Here is a 17,729-nt window from a genome sequence, read left to right as displayed (position 1 = left end):
TAATATGGGCAGTTGAGAAATAAAAAGTGTAACCTTAAAAAAATGCTGTTTCAACACCGTCTACAACTTTTGCAATAAGTTTCCTTCCGTGCAAGCTCAGCAAAGTAAAAATAAAAAAATCTCCCTTTCGGATAATTCAATTATATGGCCCACGAGCAAAGTGTTTTCTCGTTTAATAGTGAGGCAACAGTGTTGTTACTCGTGTAATGACGGTAAAAGGTCATCTATCTATCTGCACATCTGTCTCTTGTAGAAAAAAACAAAGTGTAGTGAAACAATTGGAAAGTCCTCTGACAGGGAAGCACGTCCCGTTCTGCTCCTATATTTGTGTCTTATCCCCCCCCCCCCTTCTTTTTTTCTCACAATCCTGTTTTGTAGAGGAATGCAGGCCCAAGCCAGCTGTGTGTCCTATCCCGGCCCAGCTGTGTTGATCTAACGCGCCAGTCCCAGACATGCTGGCGCCAGCCTCCTGACGTCATCCATTCACCCCGACGCGCACTCCCCTCTCTCTGACAGAGGGCCCGCCCTCCCTCGGAATCGCTCAGTATTCTGATTGGCTGACTCTGACTGTCAATCAACTATGCTAAAGCCAAAAGCTGTGCATATGATCCAAACAGAGCCATTATGTGAGGATAAAAACGTATTAAAAATACATTTTATGAGCCAGAAAAAAAGATTCTGGAGTAATAAGATTATTTAGTTAGTATATTTATGTCTTACGACACAATCCAAACCTTGATCCTGCATAGCTTACATTTGTATGTCAACAAGGGGTGGCGGGAGATGATTTTTGATATTCCCACATATTTGCCATCAGGGCTGCTGGGAAAACAACAGCTGAATTATTCTAAAGTTCGTCTTTTATGGATGTATTTGTGGTGGGAAATAAAACCGTTCTCTCAGCACACATGCACATCCACATGCACGAAGGATCAGGTGCTCGCCTGCAAAGAGCACGGACACAATCGCCTCTCTCTTTCAATGGATGGGAGAATTCCGAGCCTGGCGTCAGTGAGTCTGCCTTCCTCCCTCCCTCCTCCTCCTCACCCCTCTCCTCCCTCCTCCTCTTCCATGCAGCTGGACGCAGACAATCAAGGCATCAACAATCGCCATGCATAATTACACCAGCTCCCCTCTTCTTTTTCTCCACTCTATCTCCTCTTTGCTCAATTCACTTCCAATCCAATGCGTCTGTATGTCAATAAATGTCACATAAGAAGCTTTAAACAGGTTGGGATGACTTATTAACTCTTGTTGTTGTGTCGTATGAAGCGAAAGGTCATCTTACTCACCAACCAAAGTCACTTGTGGAGTCTGTGGGGAAGGAGCTCCGGTGGTGATGTCATCAGGGAGGTCACGATGTACGCCTCAAGGCCATATTGATCATGCGTGTATGTTTACAACCTAAAATTTTCCATGAGCAGATGACATGAGACTCACTGAAAACGGTGTAGTAATATGCTCCTTTTATAAAGAACACAGTGAAGGTCGGCAACTGTGCGGCTTTCACACAGCATTATTAATGCGACAGCATCTGGTGTGACGTATAAACTACTTGTGACAATTGCTTTCGACACAACAGAGCAAGAAGTGAGCGTCAGGTATTAAGTCTTCACACAACCTCGATTGAGAATCAGCTTCTCCAAGTCCGAGTCCATGGTTCTCGCCTGGGCAAGGGTGGAGTGCCATCTCCGGGTCGGGGATGAGATCCTGCCCCAAGTGGAGGAGTTTACGTACGTCAGGGTCTTGTTCACGAGTGAGGGAAGGATGAACGTGAGATCGACAGGCGAACTGGTGCGGTGTCTGCAGTGATGCGGACTCTGCATTGGTCTGTTGCAGTGAAGAGGGAGCTGAGCCGAAAGGCAAAGCTCTCAATTTACCGGTCGATTTACGTTCCTACCCTCAACTATGGTCATGAGCTTTGGGTAGTGACAAGGACAAGATTGCGGGTACAAGCGGCCAAAACGAGTTTTCTCCGTAGGGTGGCTGGGCTCTCCCTTAGGGAGAAGGTGAGAAGCACTGTCATCTGGGAGAAACTCGGAGAACAACAACTGCTCCTCCACAATGAGAGGAGCCAGATGAGGTGGCTTGGGCATCTGGTCAGGATGCCTCCCGGATACCTCCGACTGGTAGGTCTCGAGGAAGACCCAGCACACGTTGGAGAGACTATATCTCTCAAATGGCCTGGGAATGCCTCGGGATCCCCCGGGAGGAGCTGGACGCAGTGTCTGAAGAGAGGGAAGTCCGAGCTGCCCTGCTTCGGCTGCTGGCCCGTGACCCGACCTCAGATAGGCGGTAGAAATGGATGGATGGATGGACGACCTCGATGTGGTGCTGTTCACACAGAGCAACTGGGGAAAATGGTGGAAACAAGGGCATGTTCACACACTCTTGATATTCAATGTTTTAAAGTTCAGAGTTCATATCGTAAAGCACACATCCTTTATTCATGTACATTCCAAGCGTTTTATTCCGTAAAACCATGTAAATTCAAATGTATAGCTGGGCTGCATACTTTATATACTGTATACAGTATATAGCCCCACCCCCTGCAAAATTATTTAACCCAATACGGTCCACAAGTCAAAAGATTTGCCCACCCCTGAGCTAAGCACACATGGATAAAGTTAGCCCCTGTAAATGACGCAATTTTCTGTCTTTTCCCCATCTTGCTGTTCTATGTAAGCATGGAATGGTGGACTTTCCGGCTTCTAATAGAGAAGTAACAGAGAAGGGACACTGTGTATGCAAGGGTGTTCCACAATGCTGAGACTGGGTTTAACGCCTACCACCGTCACTGTCGTCACACCAGATCCTGGCACCAACGTCATCTATTCAGTGTTTCCCAACTTTATTCAACTTGACGGTTCGAGTTTGCTTTATCCAAACCCAGGTGTTACAGCTCAATGGCCAACTGTAGTGAAAGCGGATTCAGGGTCGAACCAAACGACAAAACAAAAGTGTGACCAACAGCTGGCAGCCTCCATGCTTGAGTCACACCACCCACAGCTTGTTTTGGCCCCTGGCATGGCAGCCGTGTTTTTATTTTTTTTTTACGGCCTTCTGCGGTCTGTTGTCCCACCTGCCGTACAGTTGCTTTGCCTCCATTTATGTCTCCTCCTGCATGTCAAATATTCACATCCAAGGACAAGCGCAGGGTCACCTGACAACATGAGTGCATCAACGGCCTCGTTCCCACGCTGTTAAGAATCGCCAGCTTTGTTTGACAGGCCTGTGCTATGTAGCATAAATCTCTAAGGTGGAGTTTATTTTGAAATCATCGTAAATATGCCACTTTTCTATTAATAACAGTAAGGATGGACAGTAAAGTCCAGCACTACAGTTGTTATTGTTCCAATGCCGTAACACACACAATCAGTTAAAGAACACGGCCAAAACACAATTTTCTCATCTGTTTTCAGTTAAATACTTGTAGAAATTGATCTGTTATCATGTTAGTATGGACATGTATAGCGAAGGTAAATCAACATTGATAGCCTCTGCGAATGTGGGTTACGATTTCAAGCTCCCAAATGCTGTTGTTGCTTAAAACATGCATTTGTCAATTAAAAACTTGTGTAAACGGCCTACAGATCAGTTAGAATGTCAGCGTGGCCGACAGAAGCAAAGGTATATCAGCAGAGATGGCGTCCACCACAATAGGTTATGTTTTCAGGTTTGAAAATGCTGTTGTCATGCCAACAAGCGGCCAAGACAATAGTTTCTCATTTCTCTCCAGTTCAACGATCTTCTGTAAAAGGCAAGTCCATCAATTTGTATGTTAGCATCAATGACATTAGCATCAGTTAGCGTGTTAACAAAGCCAAGCTATGGTCGTCCACAGCTACAGATATTACCTCTGCCACAGCAGGTTACGTTCAGGCTTCAAAATGCCGTGTATGTCTACAAAAAAACGACGCAGATTGAATTAGTATGTTAGCATGGATGACCAAAGTGAATGCCGATCAACAGAGACAACCTCTGCCAAGGTAGGTTACATTTTCAAGCTCCCAAATGCTGTTGTTGCTTTAAAATGCGTGAAAGAACAGAGTTCTCTGTTAAAAACTCATGTAACCGCCCTACGGATCAGTTAGCATGTTAGCATGGGTGACCGTAGTGAAGGTATATCAGCAGAGATGGCGTCTACCACAATACGTTACGTTCTCAGGCTTCAAAATGCTATTGTCATGTGAACAAAACAATACATTTGAATTTCTTTTCATTCAAAACAATCTTGTGTAAATGGATCTTGCATCAATTCATGTTAGCATGGACAACAATGTCAACAGAGACTACCACTGCTTAAGTAGGGAGTAGGTTTTCAGGCTCTAAAACGCAGTTGCCATGGAAGCGAACGGCCAAAACAACACTTTTTCATATCGAGGATAACGTAATATTATGGGGGAAAATAGCATCATTTTAGTACTTAAAGTTGAAATATTAAAAACAAAAGAGCTTATTGTTTTAACGTCGTAGTAATACTACAAAAAACAAATAACGTTGTACTTTTTTGAAAAAGATAGCGGAAATAGTTACAATATTACAGGGATAAAGTCAAAATATTATCGGAATAAAGTCAGAATTACTAGAAAAAAAAGCAGAAATAAAAAAAACAGCTGTAATTTTACAAGAATGTCGAAATATTAAGAGAAAAAAATCGTATTCTAATGAGAAAAAAACACAATTTTATGAGAATAAACTGGTAATATTATGAGGAAAAAACATAGTAGTAGAGTTGAAATATTAAGAAATTTATATATAAAAAATATACAATATGGATTTTTGGAAAATTAGGTCGGGGTTAAAAGTTATAGTATGGAAATAAAGTCAAAATATTATGTGAATAAAGCCATAATTGTACGAGAATTTTTTTTTTACAAAACTTATTTAAGAAGAAAGAAATTTTGGAAATAAAAAAAAAAAAACAACAGCAGAAATGATGGAACGCAAAGATCAAAGTTCATATTAATAATACACTTTTTCACTGACAGTAGATCGCAAAGCTGAGATGTAGTTTTTTTTATTGAAATATATAACCTCTTAGCATTGCTTTACAAAATACAAAGCAGCCCTTGCATCCTTTCATTTTTCATGAGGTGGCTCTCAGTGGAAAAGGTTTTGACACCGCTGAGCAAAATGAATGCATATCAACAGATATTACATTTTCCGGCTCCTAAACAGTGTTATCATGTAAACAATCAGCAAAAACAACACCAAATATGCAGTAAATTCCCATTCCTTTGAAGGCATCACTGCAATCTGCCAAGCAGGATTGATCCGTGGCTGCTTCTCGTTAGGGAGAGTGAGTTGACTGAACGTGCACCGAGCAAGCGTACGATTGGATGACCATTCATGGAAGCACATTGGGCCCTAATCTCTCCAATGCTCTGTTTTCGGAGGGGTGAATAAACAGCAGAATGAGCGTGTGCAGACATGACACAGGCAAGCTGGCCTTCCTCGTCTGCTAGTTGTCTCCATATGGCCGAGCAGAGGAGACTGATCCACATCCAGCTTGTGTGGTGTGTGACAGCCTCTGCTAATTAGTTTTATGTCTGCAAATATTCTCCTTCAATGGTTTGTCTGCAGGAACAACATGTGTGTTAACTTATGATGGGGAATTAATGAAGTGTTTGCCAGCACATGTGACATATCCCACTCAGCACTGTTGCTTGTGTTGTATCAAAGGACAAAGTGTACCAGGGGTTAAGATTTAGCAACAACATCTTAAGCGTAAAAATAAGTGAACTATTTATGTTAATATGTTAAAACATAAAATAGTTAACTTTGATGACCAACCAGTGGCAATAGAGTCTCATTCCGAGGGCACCAATCTCTAGATAATTTTTTTTAACACATGCAACAAAATGAACATGTAAACAATTAAATTACCGATACATAAATATAAAAAAAAAACGCCTTGTATTTCTCTTTCACAGTGACTCCTTTTAGTTATAGTTAAACTTCAATTGAAAACACCAATGACATTTTGAATGGAGTCACAAGGTCAGCATCACTTATATCTAGATTGTATTGTATTGTATTTGTACTTTATTTATCCCACAGCAGGGAAATTCACTTGTTACAGCAGCAAGCAAGATACGCAAGTAAAGAATACATAGTGACACATGGTTCAGTGGTGCAGGTGTTGTAGAGCCTGACATCGGTCGGTATGAGGGACCTGCGGACCCTCTCCTTCTTACACCGTGGGTGTAACAGTCTGCTGATGAATCGATTCTATAATAGTTGCTTAAAATGGACAAAATATAGGTGAGATTTTGAAGTGATGTATGCACATCAAAGACAAATTACAGAAAACCCTTTTGGTTTCTTTGTTAAAATGGTTTGTTAAAATGGACAAAATGCAAATGAGATTTTGAATGAGTGCATCAAAACAGATCAGAGAAAATACTCTGAATATCTTTCACTGTGGCACCTTTGTGTTTCTTTAGGAATTTGTTAAAACGAACCAAATGCAAAGGAGATTTTGAATGGAGACACAAAGTCATTATCAGTGTAGATATAGATTATATGACAGGTGGTTAAAATGATGAAAATGCAGTACAATTTTAAATGGAGATGTACAGTAAGTTCCCCCCCCCCATTTGATAATGTCAATTTATTTATCTGTACTACAGACTAAACTTGAAACTGAAACCAGTGAAATGCAACAAAATGGAGAGCAGTAAAGCATACAAGCGTATTAAAGAGTCAAATTGCATGCTGAGTACGACAAATTCAGACATGTTGGCAGGACTGCACTAACATTGAAAGTCCCCCCTGTCTCTCACACCCACCATGAGAATTCACTGCACCCCCCCAGGGGAGGCCTGCCCCATTATCTGAGAAGCACCGGTGTAGAGATTCTCTAACAGTTGGTTAAAATGATCAAAATCCATTTGAGGTTTTGAATGGAGATTTAAGTGCATCAAAGACAGATGATAGAAAATAGTTGAATATCTATCTTTCACAGTGACCATTTTTTGTTTCATTAATAAGAGTTGGTTAAAATGAACAAAACGCAAATGAGATTTTGAATGGACACACAAGGTCATCATCACTGATAAGTAGATTAATCGATTCTATAAGAGTTGCTTAAAATGGACAAAATGCAATTTTCAATTCTTCAAGAGTTGCTTAAAATGAACAAAATGCAACGGAGAAGTTGAATGGAGACGCAAGGTCCATCATCAGTAAATGGATATGTGGATCAGTGGATTCTATAACAGTTAAAATAGACAAAATGCAGCTCACAGAAGGTAGTCTAAATAGAGAAATAAAGATTTTGAATGAAGACAGATGATAGAAAATAGTCTAGTATTTATCTTTTACAGTGAGCCCTTTATGTTTCGTGAACAGTTGGAGATTTTGAATGGAAGTGCATTCTTATCATCATAGATAGGGCTCTCCAAAGTGTGGCCTGGGGCTCATTTTCAGCCCGCAGCTCATCTTTCATTGGGCCAAGGGATATTGTAAAACAAAATGAATTCATTTTTATTGACCTGTATTATTAGATAATGTGTGCATGATAAGCAGCGGATGTTTTGTTCAGATATCTTTGAATATATTGACCTACACTGGATTGGTTTTAGCATCTTTATTCTATCAAAGTGGCATCCAGCATTCTATTTTTTGTATGCTGCCCTCGCTGAAAAAAGTATATGGCACATATACAGTATATGTTGGTATACACATCTACATTACATATCTACAATTAGCTGTTTAGACATTCTTTGCTGCTACAAATACGCTGACTGTTTTTTTAGTGCCTCATAAAACATTTGCAGCATGCTGCTGATAAAAATCAACGCACAGTCGCAATGCAAAACATTCATTGAAGGCTGAATGGTCTGGTGTTTAACCACTGAGCTCATCGGCGAACGCACACAGAAATTCCCCCCAACAACACACGAGCTCACAGAGCCAATTAGAGGGTGCAAACAAGCCAAGAGGAAGAGAGCGGTACTTGAAATCACTGCGAGCGATACTTGAGGAAGGAGAGGGATGCTGAGAGATGGTCACCAAGCCAAAAACTAAAGAGAGGATGAGGGATGCTACTGCTGCTGATGGGGTTCAGCTGGTCACTGAGACACATATAGACAGCAGATCCCTGGTGGGTATGTCTGCACCTGTGTGTGTGTTCAATAGACCCATTTCTAGGTCAAGAGGGTCTCTGAAATCTTAGATGCAGCAGCGCTTTCCACACATACGCACCTCCTCGTTGTTGTGTTGAAGCGATGGGGGTTGAAGACATGATACGCAGCTGATTCCCCCCTCCTGCCTCCCACCTACACTTTCCCAATCTGGGTCACCGGTGCCCCTTTTGGTCAACCCTGACGGAACCTTCCAGACGGAGTGAGAAGAGTGGGAGAAGAGGGGTCTGGGATCCGAGTGACCTGATTAAAAACTGCAAAACACACACACACACACACACACACACACACACACACTGTTAAGCTGCATGGCTAATCAAACACAACACACCCCTCTGACCTTGCTCCTGGACTGTGTGGGTGTTTCTATGATGCCGCACCACTACAGTAATAGCGCCATGTGTGCCGTGTGAGTGTATTGTGGATATTTCCTGCTCACATTCTGCAGCTGCACTGTCATTTATCGAAAATACGCTCCTCTGCCGCCCAAAGCGGAGGGTCACAGTTACTCAAGAGCGCTAAAAATACTGCTTCCTCCCAAAATCTTCCACAATAACCAAAAAAAGGCCTGAGGAAGTGATGCCTGATGAAGAAAAAAACAAAGGCTTCTCTAAGTGCTACACTGAAACAGAGTGGACAGCACCACCAAGGCCCAGCAATCCTAATATGGATCAGCACCTAACAGATACACAACATTCACTGAGAAATGTGCTATTGTGCAAAGCTAGCAAAAAATCTGGAATCTGCACTCAAAATTTGAAGTTTTTCTCCTTCGCCCCTACACCAACCACCCTTCTAAAAAATATGATGGAAACTGGTGGATTGGATTCTCAGGAGCCTGGAAAGTGATCAAACAAAACAGCGAAGAAAACATAATGTTGTCGGCTCAAGAAAAATAAAAAAAAAAGTTTGAGACACCATACATTATATTATGTAATGTTAGGCCACAGTGAAAAGAATAAATGAAAGGTCACATGAAATAAGACTAAATGTTGAATGTGGAAAGATATCATACTATTACTAATTTGTGTTGTCAGCAATTCTACAAAGCTGAGATGATTATAAAATAAAAACACGCATTTGTATGCATATATACTTTTTTCCCTTTTTTTCTTCTTTTGCTGTTTTTTGTTAAAAAAAAAAAGGGGGGAGGACAATTTGTTCATGATTGTGGTTGTAGTTATCAGGAATGTACCTCATACTGACAGCTGTTACTAATATTTTGACTACAATTTATCTGAAAAGGGCACACTTCCCAGTATGCTGAATATGCACTTTTGTACCACAACCGCAATGATAAAACATTTTTTTGGTTTATTGGATAAAACATTTAACACATGTACATGGCAGTTATAGATAAAAATAATATGCCTACTGCAAGCTTTGACTTTGTAGATTATTTTGAGTCTTTCAATTTATTTGTATTGTAGCAGTTCTAAGGTATCTGCATTCTTGCAAAGGTAAATGCCTGTTAGTACTTTGTAATTAGATTGCTACGTTACTAGGTACCGTGTGGGCTTTGACTTTGTAGATTATTTTGAGTCTTTCAATTTATTTGTATTGTAGCAGTTCTAAGGTATCTGCATTCTTGCAAAGGTAAATGCCTGTTAGTACTTTGTAATTAGATTGCTACGTTACTAGGTACCGTGTGGGCTTTGACTTTGTGGATTATTTTGAGTCCCTTAATTTATGTATGTTGTGCAAGATGGCGGTCATCATTAATAACTGGTGGGAAGAACAGTCATATTAATTATATGACATATACTGTACAATAGGTGGTAAGTGAGTGTGTACTGCAGGCATTAACTTTGTGGATTACTTTGAGTCTTTCAATATTATGGCAATTTTAAGGCATCTCTGTTCTTGTGATTTCAAATAACTGATGGTATTTTATGATTAGATTGTTATGCTATTGGGTACCGTGGTCTTTGACTTTGTGGATTATTTGGAGTCTTTCAATTTATCTGTATTATGGCAGTTTTAAGGTAAGTGCTAATATCTATTAGTACTTTGTAATTAAATTGATATCCTATTGCATACTGTGGGGCTTTGACTCTGTGGATTATTTTGAGTCTTTCAAGTAATCTGCATTATGGCAGTTTTAAGGTATCAGCGTCCTTGCAAGTGCAAATACCTGAGAGTACCTCGTAATTAGATTGCCATGGTTGTACTGTATGGAAATGATAGGATTACATCATAGTTGCCATTGGTAGCTGCCTTTAAACAAGTGAAAAGAAACTGAAAGAAAGAGAAAAGAAATAGACCTCATGTTTAAAAAGAAGCAAAAACATGAGAGACACGGACATGAGGACGTCTGGGTAAATAATGTTTGCCAATGACGAGCAGCACAAGGGGTAAAAGACCGCCGGGTCAGGCTGCAGTCAGATAAAGACCCTCACTTAAAAGGCCGCTGATAAGCTTTAGCAGTGAAGGACGCACTGCACAGCTCCACAATAAGGGAGAGGCCCCGACAAAGACCAGTATTTACGAGAGTCATGGGAATTGATCACTGCATTGTATTTGCAGTGTGTTGAAGACTCAGCAATGTGACATCAGCCTTATCCAATCAGGGGAGAAGGGCTGAGTGGGCCCTTTGCCCAATGTGACAGACAAGTGGAGGCGCTCAGTTACGTGTGTGTGTGTGTGTGTGTGTGTGTTGAATCACATCTCAACAGGCCTGTAATGACTGTTTAACAGCCCAGGCACCGCTCACCTGTGTCAACGAGTGGAGGGGCTTAAGTGAGTTAATTATTGCCCTCCAGACGTCTACCAGAAACAGAGAGATTATGGCAGCGGCGGGAGGGGGGACAAACTGTAGATTAGATAAACTGCTTTTCTTCGATTTTTAGCATTTAAATATGACAGATAAAGCAAATGGATCGTTGACGTTCAGTGATTTGCACGACAGGATTTACTCACAATGTGCCCCCGCCCCGCTTGTTGCTGCTTGTATTACTGCAACTTTTCTGACTTCATTAATTAGATTTGACTTTTTGGGGGTTACTGATATAATGCAAAATGGTGGTTACGATAAATAACTGGCAAGAGGAGCAGTCAAATTTATTATATGGCGTGTACCTTTCACGTGAGCATATGCCAGCACGAGCCGGGGGTTTGACTTTGTCGATGATTTCAATCATTCAGTTTATCTCTGTTATGCAAGGTGGTGGTTATCATTAATAACTGGTAGGAAAAGGCATTGTATTAATTATATGACACTTACGTATTATGCACATTTACCTACCGTTAGCTTTGTATTGTTTATTTCAGTTGTGCAAGTGGCGCTTTTCATTAATAAGTGAGGGGAGGAGAGAAAATAGTATCAAGCGTGCTCATGTGCCCCACAGTAATGTGTGCTTTGTAGATTATTTCTAGGTTATGGCCATCGTCAATAAGTGGCAGGAGGAGGGATCGCATTTATTATGTGACAAGGTACGCTGCACATGCATGTGCCCATGCCTATCATGAGGTTTTATTTTATTTTGAGTTTCTATCTGTTTCTGTTATACAAGGTGGCAGTTATTGATAACTGGCGGAAGGAGTGATCGTATAAATTCTGGATTTACTGTGGACATATGGACTTTAGGTGCCAGGTGGGTTCAAGGATGGCACGGATGGCCGAGAGCAGGGGTGTGTGCGGCCCGCAGCACATTCTAAAAATATACAAAACCCCCCCCAGCAAAAATGAAAAAATCAGGAGTAATTTTACAAAAATCAAAATATCAAAAGAAAAAACATAATTTTAGTAGCATAGTTTAAATATTAAAGAAAAATGGTATTTGTTTAAAGTCATAATATTATGAGAAACAAAACAACAAATAAAGTTGTATTTTTTTATTAGGTTGCATAATAGGTCCTAATGTTGAAAGAATAAAGTCAAAATATTAAGGGAATAAAGTCATAATTTATTTGAAGAAAATTTACAAGAAAGTTGAAATAAAATGACGAACAAAAACAACAGCAGAAGTAAAAAAAAAAAAAAAAAGTGGTAATTCCACGAGAATGAAGTTAAAATATTAATAAATTAAATTTTTTCTTTAGGATTTTACAAATTTGATGAGAATAAGTAGTATAGTAGTAGCATAAAGAAAAAATACATTATTTTTACATTTAAGTTAAGTTAAAATGATGAGAAACAAAACAAAATAAAGTTGTAATTTTGGGAAAATTAGGTTGGGGAAAAAGTTATGTTATTGGAATAAAATGATAATATCAGAGAAGAAAATAAAAAAAACATTTTTTTTAAGAAGAACGTTGAAATATTTGAACAGCAAAAATGGGAAAAAAACATATAGCAAAGACCAAAGTTGATAATAATACGCCTTATGTGACAAAGCCGAGATGCAGTGTTTTTTTTTACTGCTTAGCATATTGTATCTTCATGTGTTGCTTTACAAAATATCAAAGTGGCCCTTGAATCCTTTCATTTTTCACTATGTGGTCCTCAGTGGAAAAGGCTTGGACACCCCTGGCCTAGGGTGAGTGTATCCATAAGAGTAGCTGTAAACAGATCAGATATAGCCACTATCTAATCAGAACTGGTCATTACTACCCGCAATGAAATTCCAGCCTTAGATAATGTCCATAAAAGGACTTCTTTCGGTTTCCAGATGTGTCCACCAACAACAACACAGTGATGTTAGGCTAACCTCCTGGTGACTTAACCGCAGCATCTGGCAAGCGTTAGGCCTCACCTGAACCGTTTATGCTGTAATCCGAGCGCTGCTCTTACAGATGTGGCTGCCAAGTGGTGTGTGTGCGATCATGTGTGTGAGCACTCATCGGCTTTGAGAGACAATTGCTCGGTTCAGGATGGGAACTAGAGGAGCCGGTGCAGGCACAGCAGGGGGCGGGACGGCGACAGTGTGCAGCACACGTGGTGAAGACGGGTCTATGAGTCCTTTTGTGAGCAGCGACCGATGAGTTAAAAAAAAAAAAAAAAAAAAGCGAGACAAGACCCATAAGACAATAAGAGCACACTCCCTGCACAGCTGCCATATTTTTTTTTTCAGAGAAGCTATTTCCTGTCAAAAGTCTGACAAGGGAATAATGATGGCTTTGATTGGGCCCCCAGTTAACGGGAGGCACTTCCTGTTTCTTTGTATTGGTTTCATTGTGTGGCCGTGGGGTGGGCGGCTTGGGGCAGGGTTTTAGGGAAACAGCTGCTGGAGATGACACAGTCAAGAACATCCCTGAGACCCTCCCCTACCCACCCTCCCTCCGTCACTGACTGTATATAATAAATTTAGAGTGCTACATTAGCCTGCGAACATCAATGGGCTGTAAAAGCAGCATTTGACCTTTTTAACCAGAGCTACATAAAATGATGTTGGTGTTCATCATTTCATAGAGGAGCAATCCCTGAAGGTTTGAAGATTAAAGCGACTGGTAGAGGAACGCAGACGCAAAAAGAACACCTTTAACATCAGCTACGTCTGTCATCTTTTTTTGTTTTGATAAGACATAAATGAGGGAAATTCTTGCAATAATCCTAACTTGCATGACCTGTGATATGTGAAGCATTGGCAAACACAAAATAACTGTGATTTTCGTTCATGTCTTGATGATTGACGTAAAAGATGTCTCTGATGTTGTGAGGGAGGTCTCACTCGCCATCAAATTTGTAGTTCTCCAGTTAATTGCTGCAAGAGCAGGCAGTCAGACATACTGTAATTTTGGTTGTGTGGCATCTTTGGAATGATTGTCATTGAACTTAACGAGCCAGAATGCACAAATGCATGACCGTGCAGAGAAAGGGATTTTTTGCACCACAACATGAGCTGCAGTGGTGAGACGCTGTCTCTCTCTCTCTCTTTATAGCGTGCTTTTCTCCAGCAGATATCTACAGCTGTGTGTCGGACAGACGGCAAGTTAGGTCCGCACTCGGTGTCCTTCCCCCAAACATGGTACAACCCTTGTGGCGGCATAGCAAGTGAAAAGTACAGACAAGAACGCGAGGTGCATTCACGGACATGGCAAAGACATGCGACCCACTGAAAACGGCTCTGAAACCCACTTTTGGGAATCATGTCATCATCATATCTAAATGTTACATTTTGCAATAGTTTTTAATTTAAATTGCATTTGTTTTGATGGGAATGATGTGAGTGTTGATTTACACTCACGAGACACAACATTAGGTACACTAATAAGTTATTACTTAATCTATATATTATATATAAACAATGTATTTTTATTTTATTACTTTTATTAAATTGTCATTTTATTTTGTATGATTTATTTAACATTTTTACTTCTTCCTTTTTCTTAACACTGCACAAGCTATATAAAACTAGAAAGTCGTAATGACGATGTACAGTCATGGCCAAAATTTTTGAGAATCACACAAGTATTGGTTTTCACAAACTTTGCTGCTTCATTGTTTTTAGATTTTTTTGTCAGATGTTACTATGTTGTTCCCCAAGCCACTTAGTTACCACTTTGCCTTTGGAAAAGACATTGTTCGTCACTAAAGTGTTCCTGGATGGTTGAGAGATGTTGCTTTCGGAGGTTGTTTAGGGACCATTCTTTATTCATGGATGTGTTCTGGGCAAAATTGCGAATGAGCCCACTCCCTTGGCTGAGAAGCAACCTCACACATTTCAGGATGCTTTACTGTTAGCATGCCACAGGACTGATGGTAGCACTCAACTTTTATTTTCTGGACAAGCTTTTTTCTGGATGCCCCAAACAATCAGAAAGGAGATTCATCAGAGACAATGGTTTTACCCCAGTCTTCAAGAGTCCAATACCTGTATTCTTTTGCAGAATACCATTCTGTCCTTGATGTTCTTCCTGGGGAGTGGCTTCTATGCGCCCTTCTTGACACCCGGCCATCTTCTGAAACGCTTTGCCTCACTGTGTGAGCAGATGCACTCATGCCTGCCTACTACCATTCCTGAACAAGCGCTGCACTGGTGGTGCCCCGATTCTGCAGCTACATCAACTTTTAGAGACAGTCCAGACGCATACTGGACTTTCTTGAGAGCTCCGAAGCCTTCTTCACTACACTTGAGCCTCTCTCCTTGAAGTTCTTAATGATCTGGTAATGGTTGATTTAGGTGGCATCCGACTGGCAGCAATATCCTTGCCTTTTTGTGCTAAGAAAAGATGACTGCACGTGTTTCCTTGCAGGTAACCATGGTTAACACAGAAAAAACAAAGATTTTTAAAGCTTCCATTCTGTTATTCGGTTTCAAGTTTCTGATGGTAACTGAAACTCTTTACCAACCTTCTCCAAATGAGAACTATGTGGAGCCAAAAATCACAATTGATGATGTACCACTAAACCCCATGCAAAAGTTTTGTCTACCTTGGAAGTGCGGTCAATACTAAAGCCACTCTCAGCAATTAAATCAGCAGACGTATCCAAGCGACAGGTGCTACCTTTGGTGCTTTAAGAAGTAGATTATGGGACCACAGAGGTGTCAAAACCATCACGAAGTGTAGCGTGTACAGGGCAGTTTGTATATCTACCTTGCCCTATGCTCTAGAAGCTGCACCTCGTTACGGTAGGGACATCAGGCACCTGACACGCCTGCAGTGCCGCCATTTGCACAACATCATGCATATTAAGTGGCAAGACAAAGTCCCCAATATTGAAGTTTTTAAAGGGGCAAACATACCAAGTATAGAAGCCCTGTTAGCAGCATTGAGACTGAGGTGGACGGGACATGTTTGTCATCTGGACGATTCACGCATACCAAAACTAGCTCTCTACAGTGAACTACGATTTGGGAAGCGGCTGCAGGGTCGTCAAAGACTCCGTTACAAAGACTGCATCAAAAGAGACTTGAGGGCAATGAAGATCAATCCAAGTACCTGGGAACAACTGGCTCTGGACTGCTCTGTATGGCGGCAAATACCCCTTGCAGGAATGAAGCAAATGAAACTTGGGAGACAGGCGATCAGCAAGCCTCTGCAAGAAGGTGTTGTCAGCAGGTGTCTCCAACCACAGGTTCCAGCAGAACCTCTTCATGTGTCTTCGTCGAATACGACGGACAGTCTATATATTGTTATTCTCACTTAATCAGGATGACAGAGTCACCTCCAGCCTTTGTCCTTGTCAACACTCTCACCTACTGTATGGTAACCATAGAATCACTAACACAATGTCAGCTGTTCCTTTTGTGCCAGGGCTGAAATGCAGAGGAAATGGTTTCTTGTGATTAAGTTCATTCTGATGACAAAGACATTCATCTTATCACTCCTCATAACATTCTGGAGTGTAAAATTTCTATCCTAAAAACTGAGGAAGCAGATTTTGTGAAAATTAATATTTGTGTCATTCTCTTTTGGCCATGGCTGTAGTTTAATGAGCCCTATGGGTTTCAAATTTGAAAAAACGGTTGATCGTGTATGTCGACTTAAGCAGGGACTTCAATAATAATAGTAATAATAATAATAATAAACACCTCGGTTGACCAGTACTTGATGAGTTGGTCGCTGTAGTTAGCTCCATGAGATGGGTGAAAATGTTAGAAACAGCTCTCAATGGACGCAGGTATACTAAAGCCGTGGCTGGTGAATTCCAGAAGAAATAGTCTCAGGAATAAAAATGAAGAGGAAAACGTGTGCAAGGAGCTGTGGAAAATCAGCTGATGTGCAACATACTACACATCTCATAAAAAAAAGAAACCAACACATGAGTGCTCTCTATCCTCGTTTGCAAACAAATGTTTCACTTGTTGTCTTCAGTTGACACCCTTTGGCTGGGGTTAAAGGTCAGCAGGCTTGTTAAGGCTCAAAATCTCCTCTTGTGATCGAGTCATCATTCTGAAGTGGAGCACTGCGACGCCACTTTCCGTTCTGAGGGATCATTCGGGACTTCTCCTGGCCTTCAAAGGGCGCATTGATGAGCGGCAGAGATACAAGGGAGTGCCTGCGAGCGTGCGTCTTGTGCAGCAGCAGGGGTCACAACGTGAAATTAGACCGCATGCCAGGCCCAATTGAACTCGGGGTCACGAGCGTGCATCGTTGATCATGCGTGCTGATTAGCATATCTTAACGTGCTGATAACATCACGCATGTGCGCTGAAGTAAAGTGAACAACAACGATTAGGAGGGAAGGAGGGAAGATACCTTATCACTTGTTGTATGGGAAAGTTTTGCCCCATAAAAACACAAAAACTTTCATTGGACTAAACTACTGGCAGGTTGCCATTAACAATCCCATCTAATATAGTTCACAACCATTGCAAATAATGTAAAGTGAATTCATCTATCTGTGCCCACGGTCAATCATCGCCCCTTTCTTCACTCCACAGGCAACATTTTATCTCTGAATGTCACACACGTGTAAATATAAGTTCACCGATGTACAATAAAACAAAAAAAAGTAAAACTACCCTTTAAGTCGCAGTAAGTTCCTTTTTCTGGTTCTATGGTCAGCATCCCACTTTTCCTTCTGGGGTGGAAAAACAATCATGTGCCAAAAAGCCAAAGAAAAATCTAAATACTTCTGATTACGTGTCTGCTCATGTGTGGTGATGGTTTGAACTCCAACTTTCATTTGACTTCTTCCAGAAAAGTTTACTTGATCTCCAAATGGTCCGACTTTAGGGCTATAAAGTAGCGAAG

The 17,729-nt window shown here is 40.9% G+C and overlaps 1 protein-coding gene across 1 annotated transcript; it reads right to left on the bottom strand.

Annotated features, from left to right (window-relative positions):
* Window positions 1–441: 441 nt before the first annotated feature.
* LOC129192723 (uncharacterized) lies at window positions 442–16,128 on the bottom strand. The gene is made up of 3 exons (XM_054797027.1): window positions 15,972–16,128; window positions 8,212–8,393; window positions 442–2,351 (listed from the first exon to the last, which is right to left on the bottom strand). Exons 1-3 carry the CDS (start codon window positions 16,126–16,128, stop codon window positions 1,872–1,874), a joined length of 819 nt encoding a protein of 272 aa, XP_054653002.1. The 3' UTR covers window positions 442–1,871.
* Between the last annotated feature and the right edge of the window lie 1,601 nt (window positions 16,129–17,729).

The sequence above is a fragment of the Dunckerocampus dactyliophorus genome, chromosome 13 (assembly GCF_027744805.1).
Source record: "Dunckerocampus dactyliophorus isolate RoL2022-P2 chromosome 13, RoL_Ddac_1.1, whole genome shotgun sequence".
NCBI lineage: Eukaryota > Metazoa > Chordata > Actinopteri > Syngnathiformes > Syngnathidae > Dunckerocampus > Dunckerocampus dactyliophorus.
The sequence above is the reverse complement of the archived record's forward strand: the minus strand, read 5'-3'. Positions and strand labels throughout refer to the sequence as shown.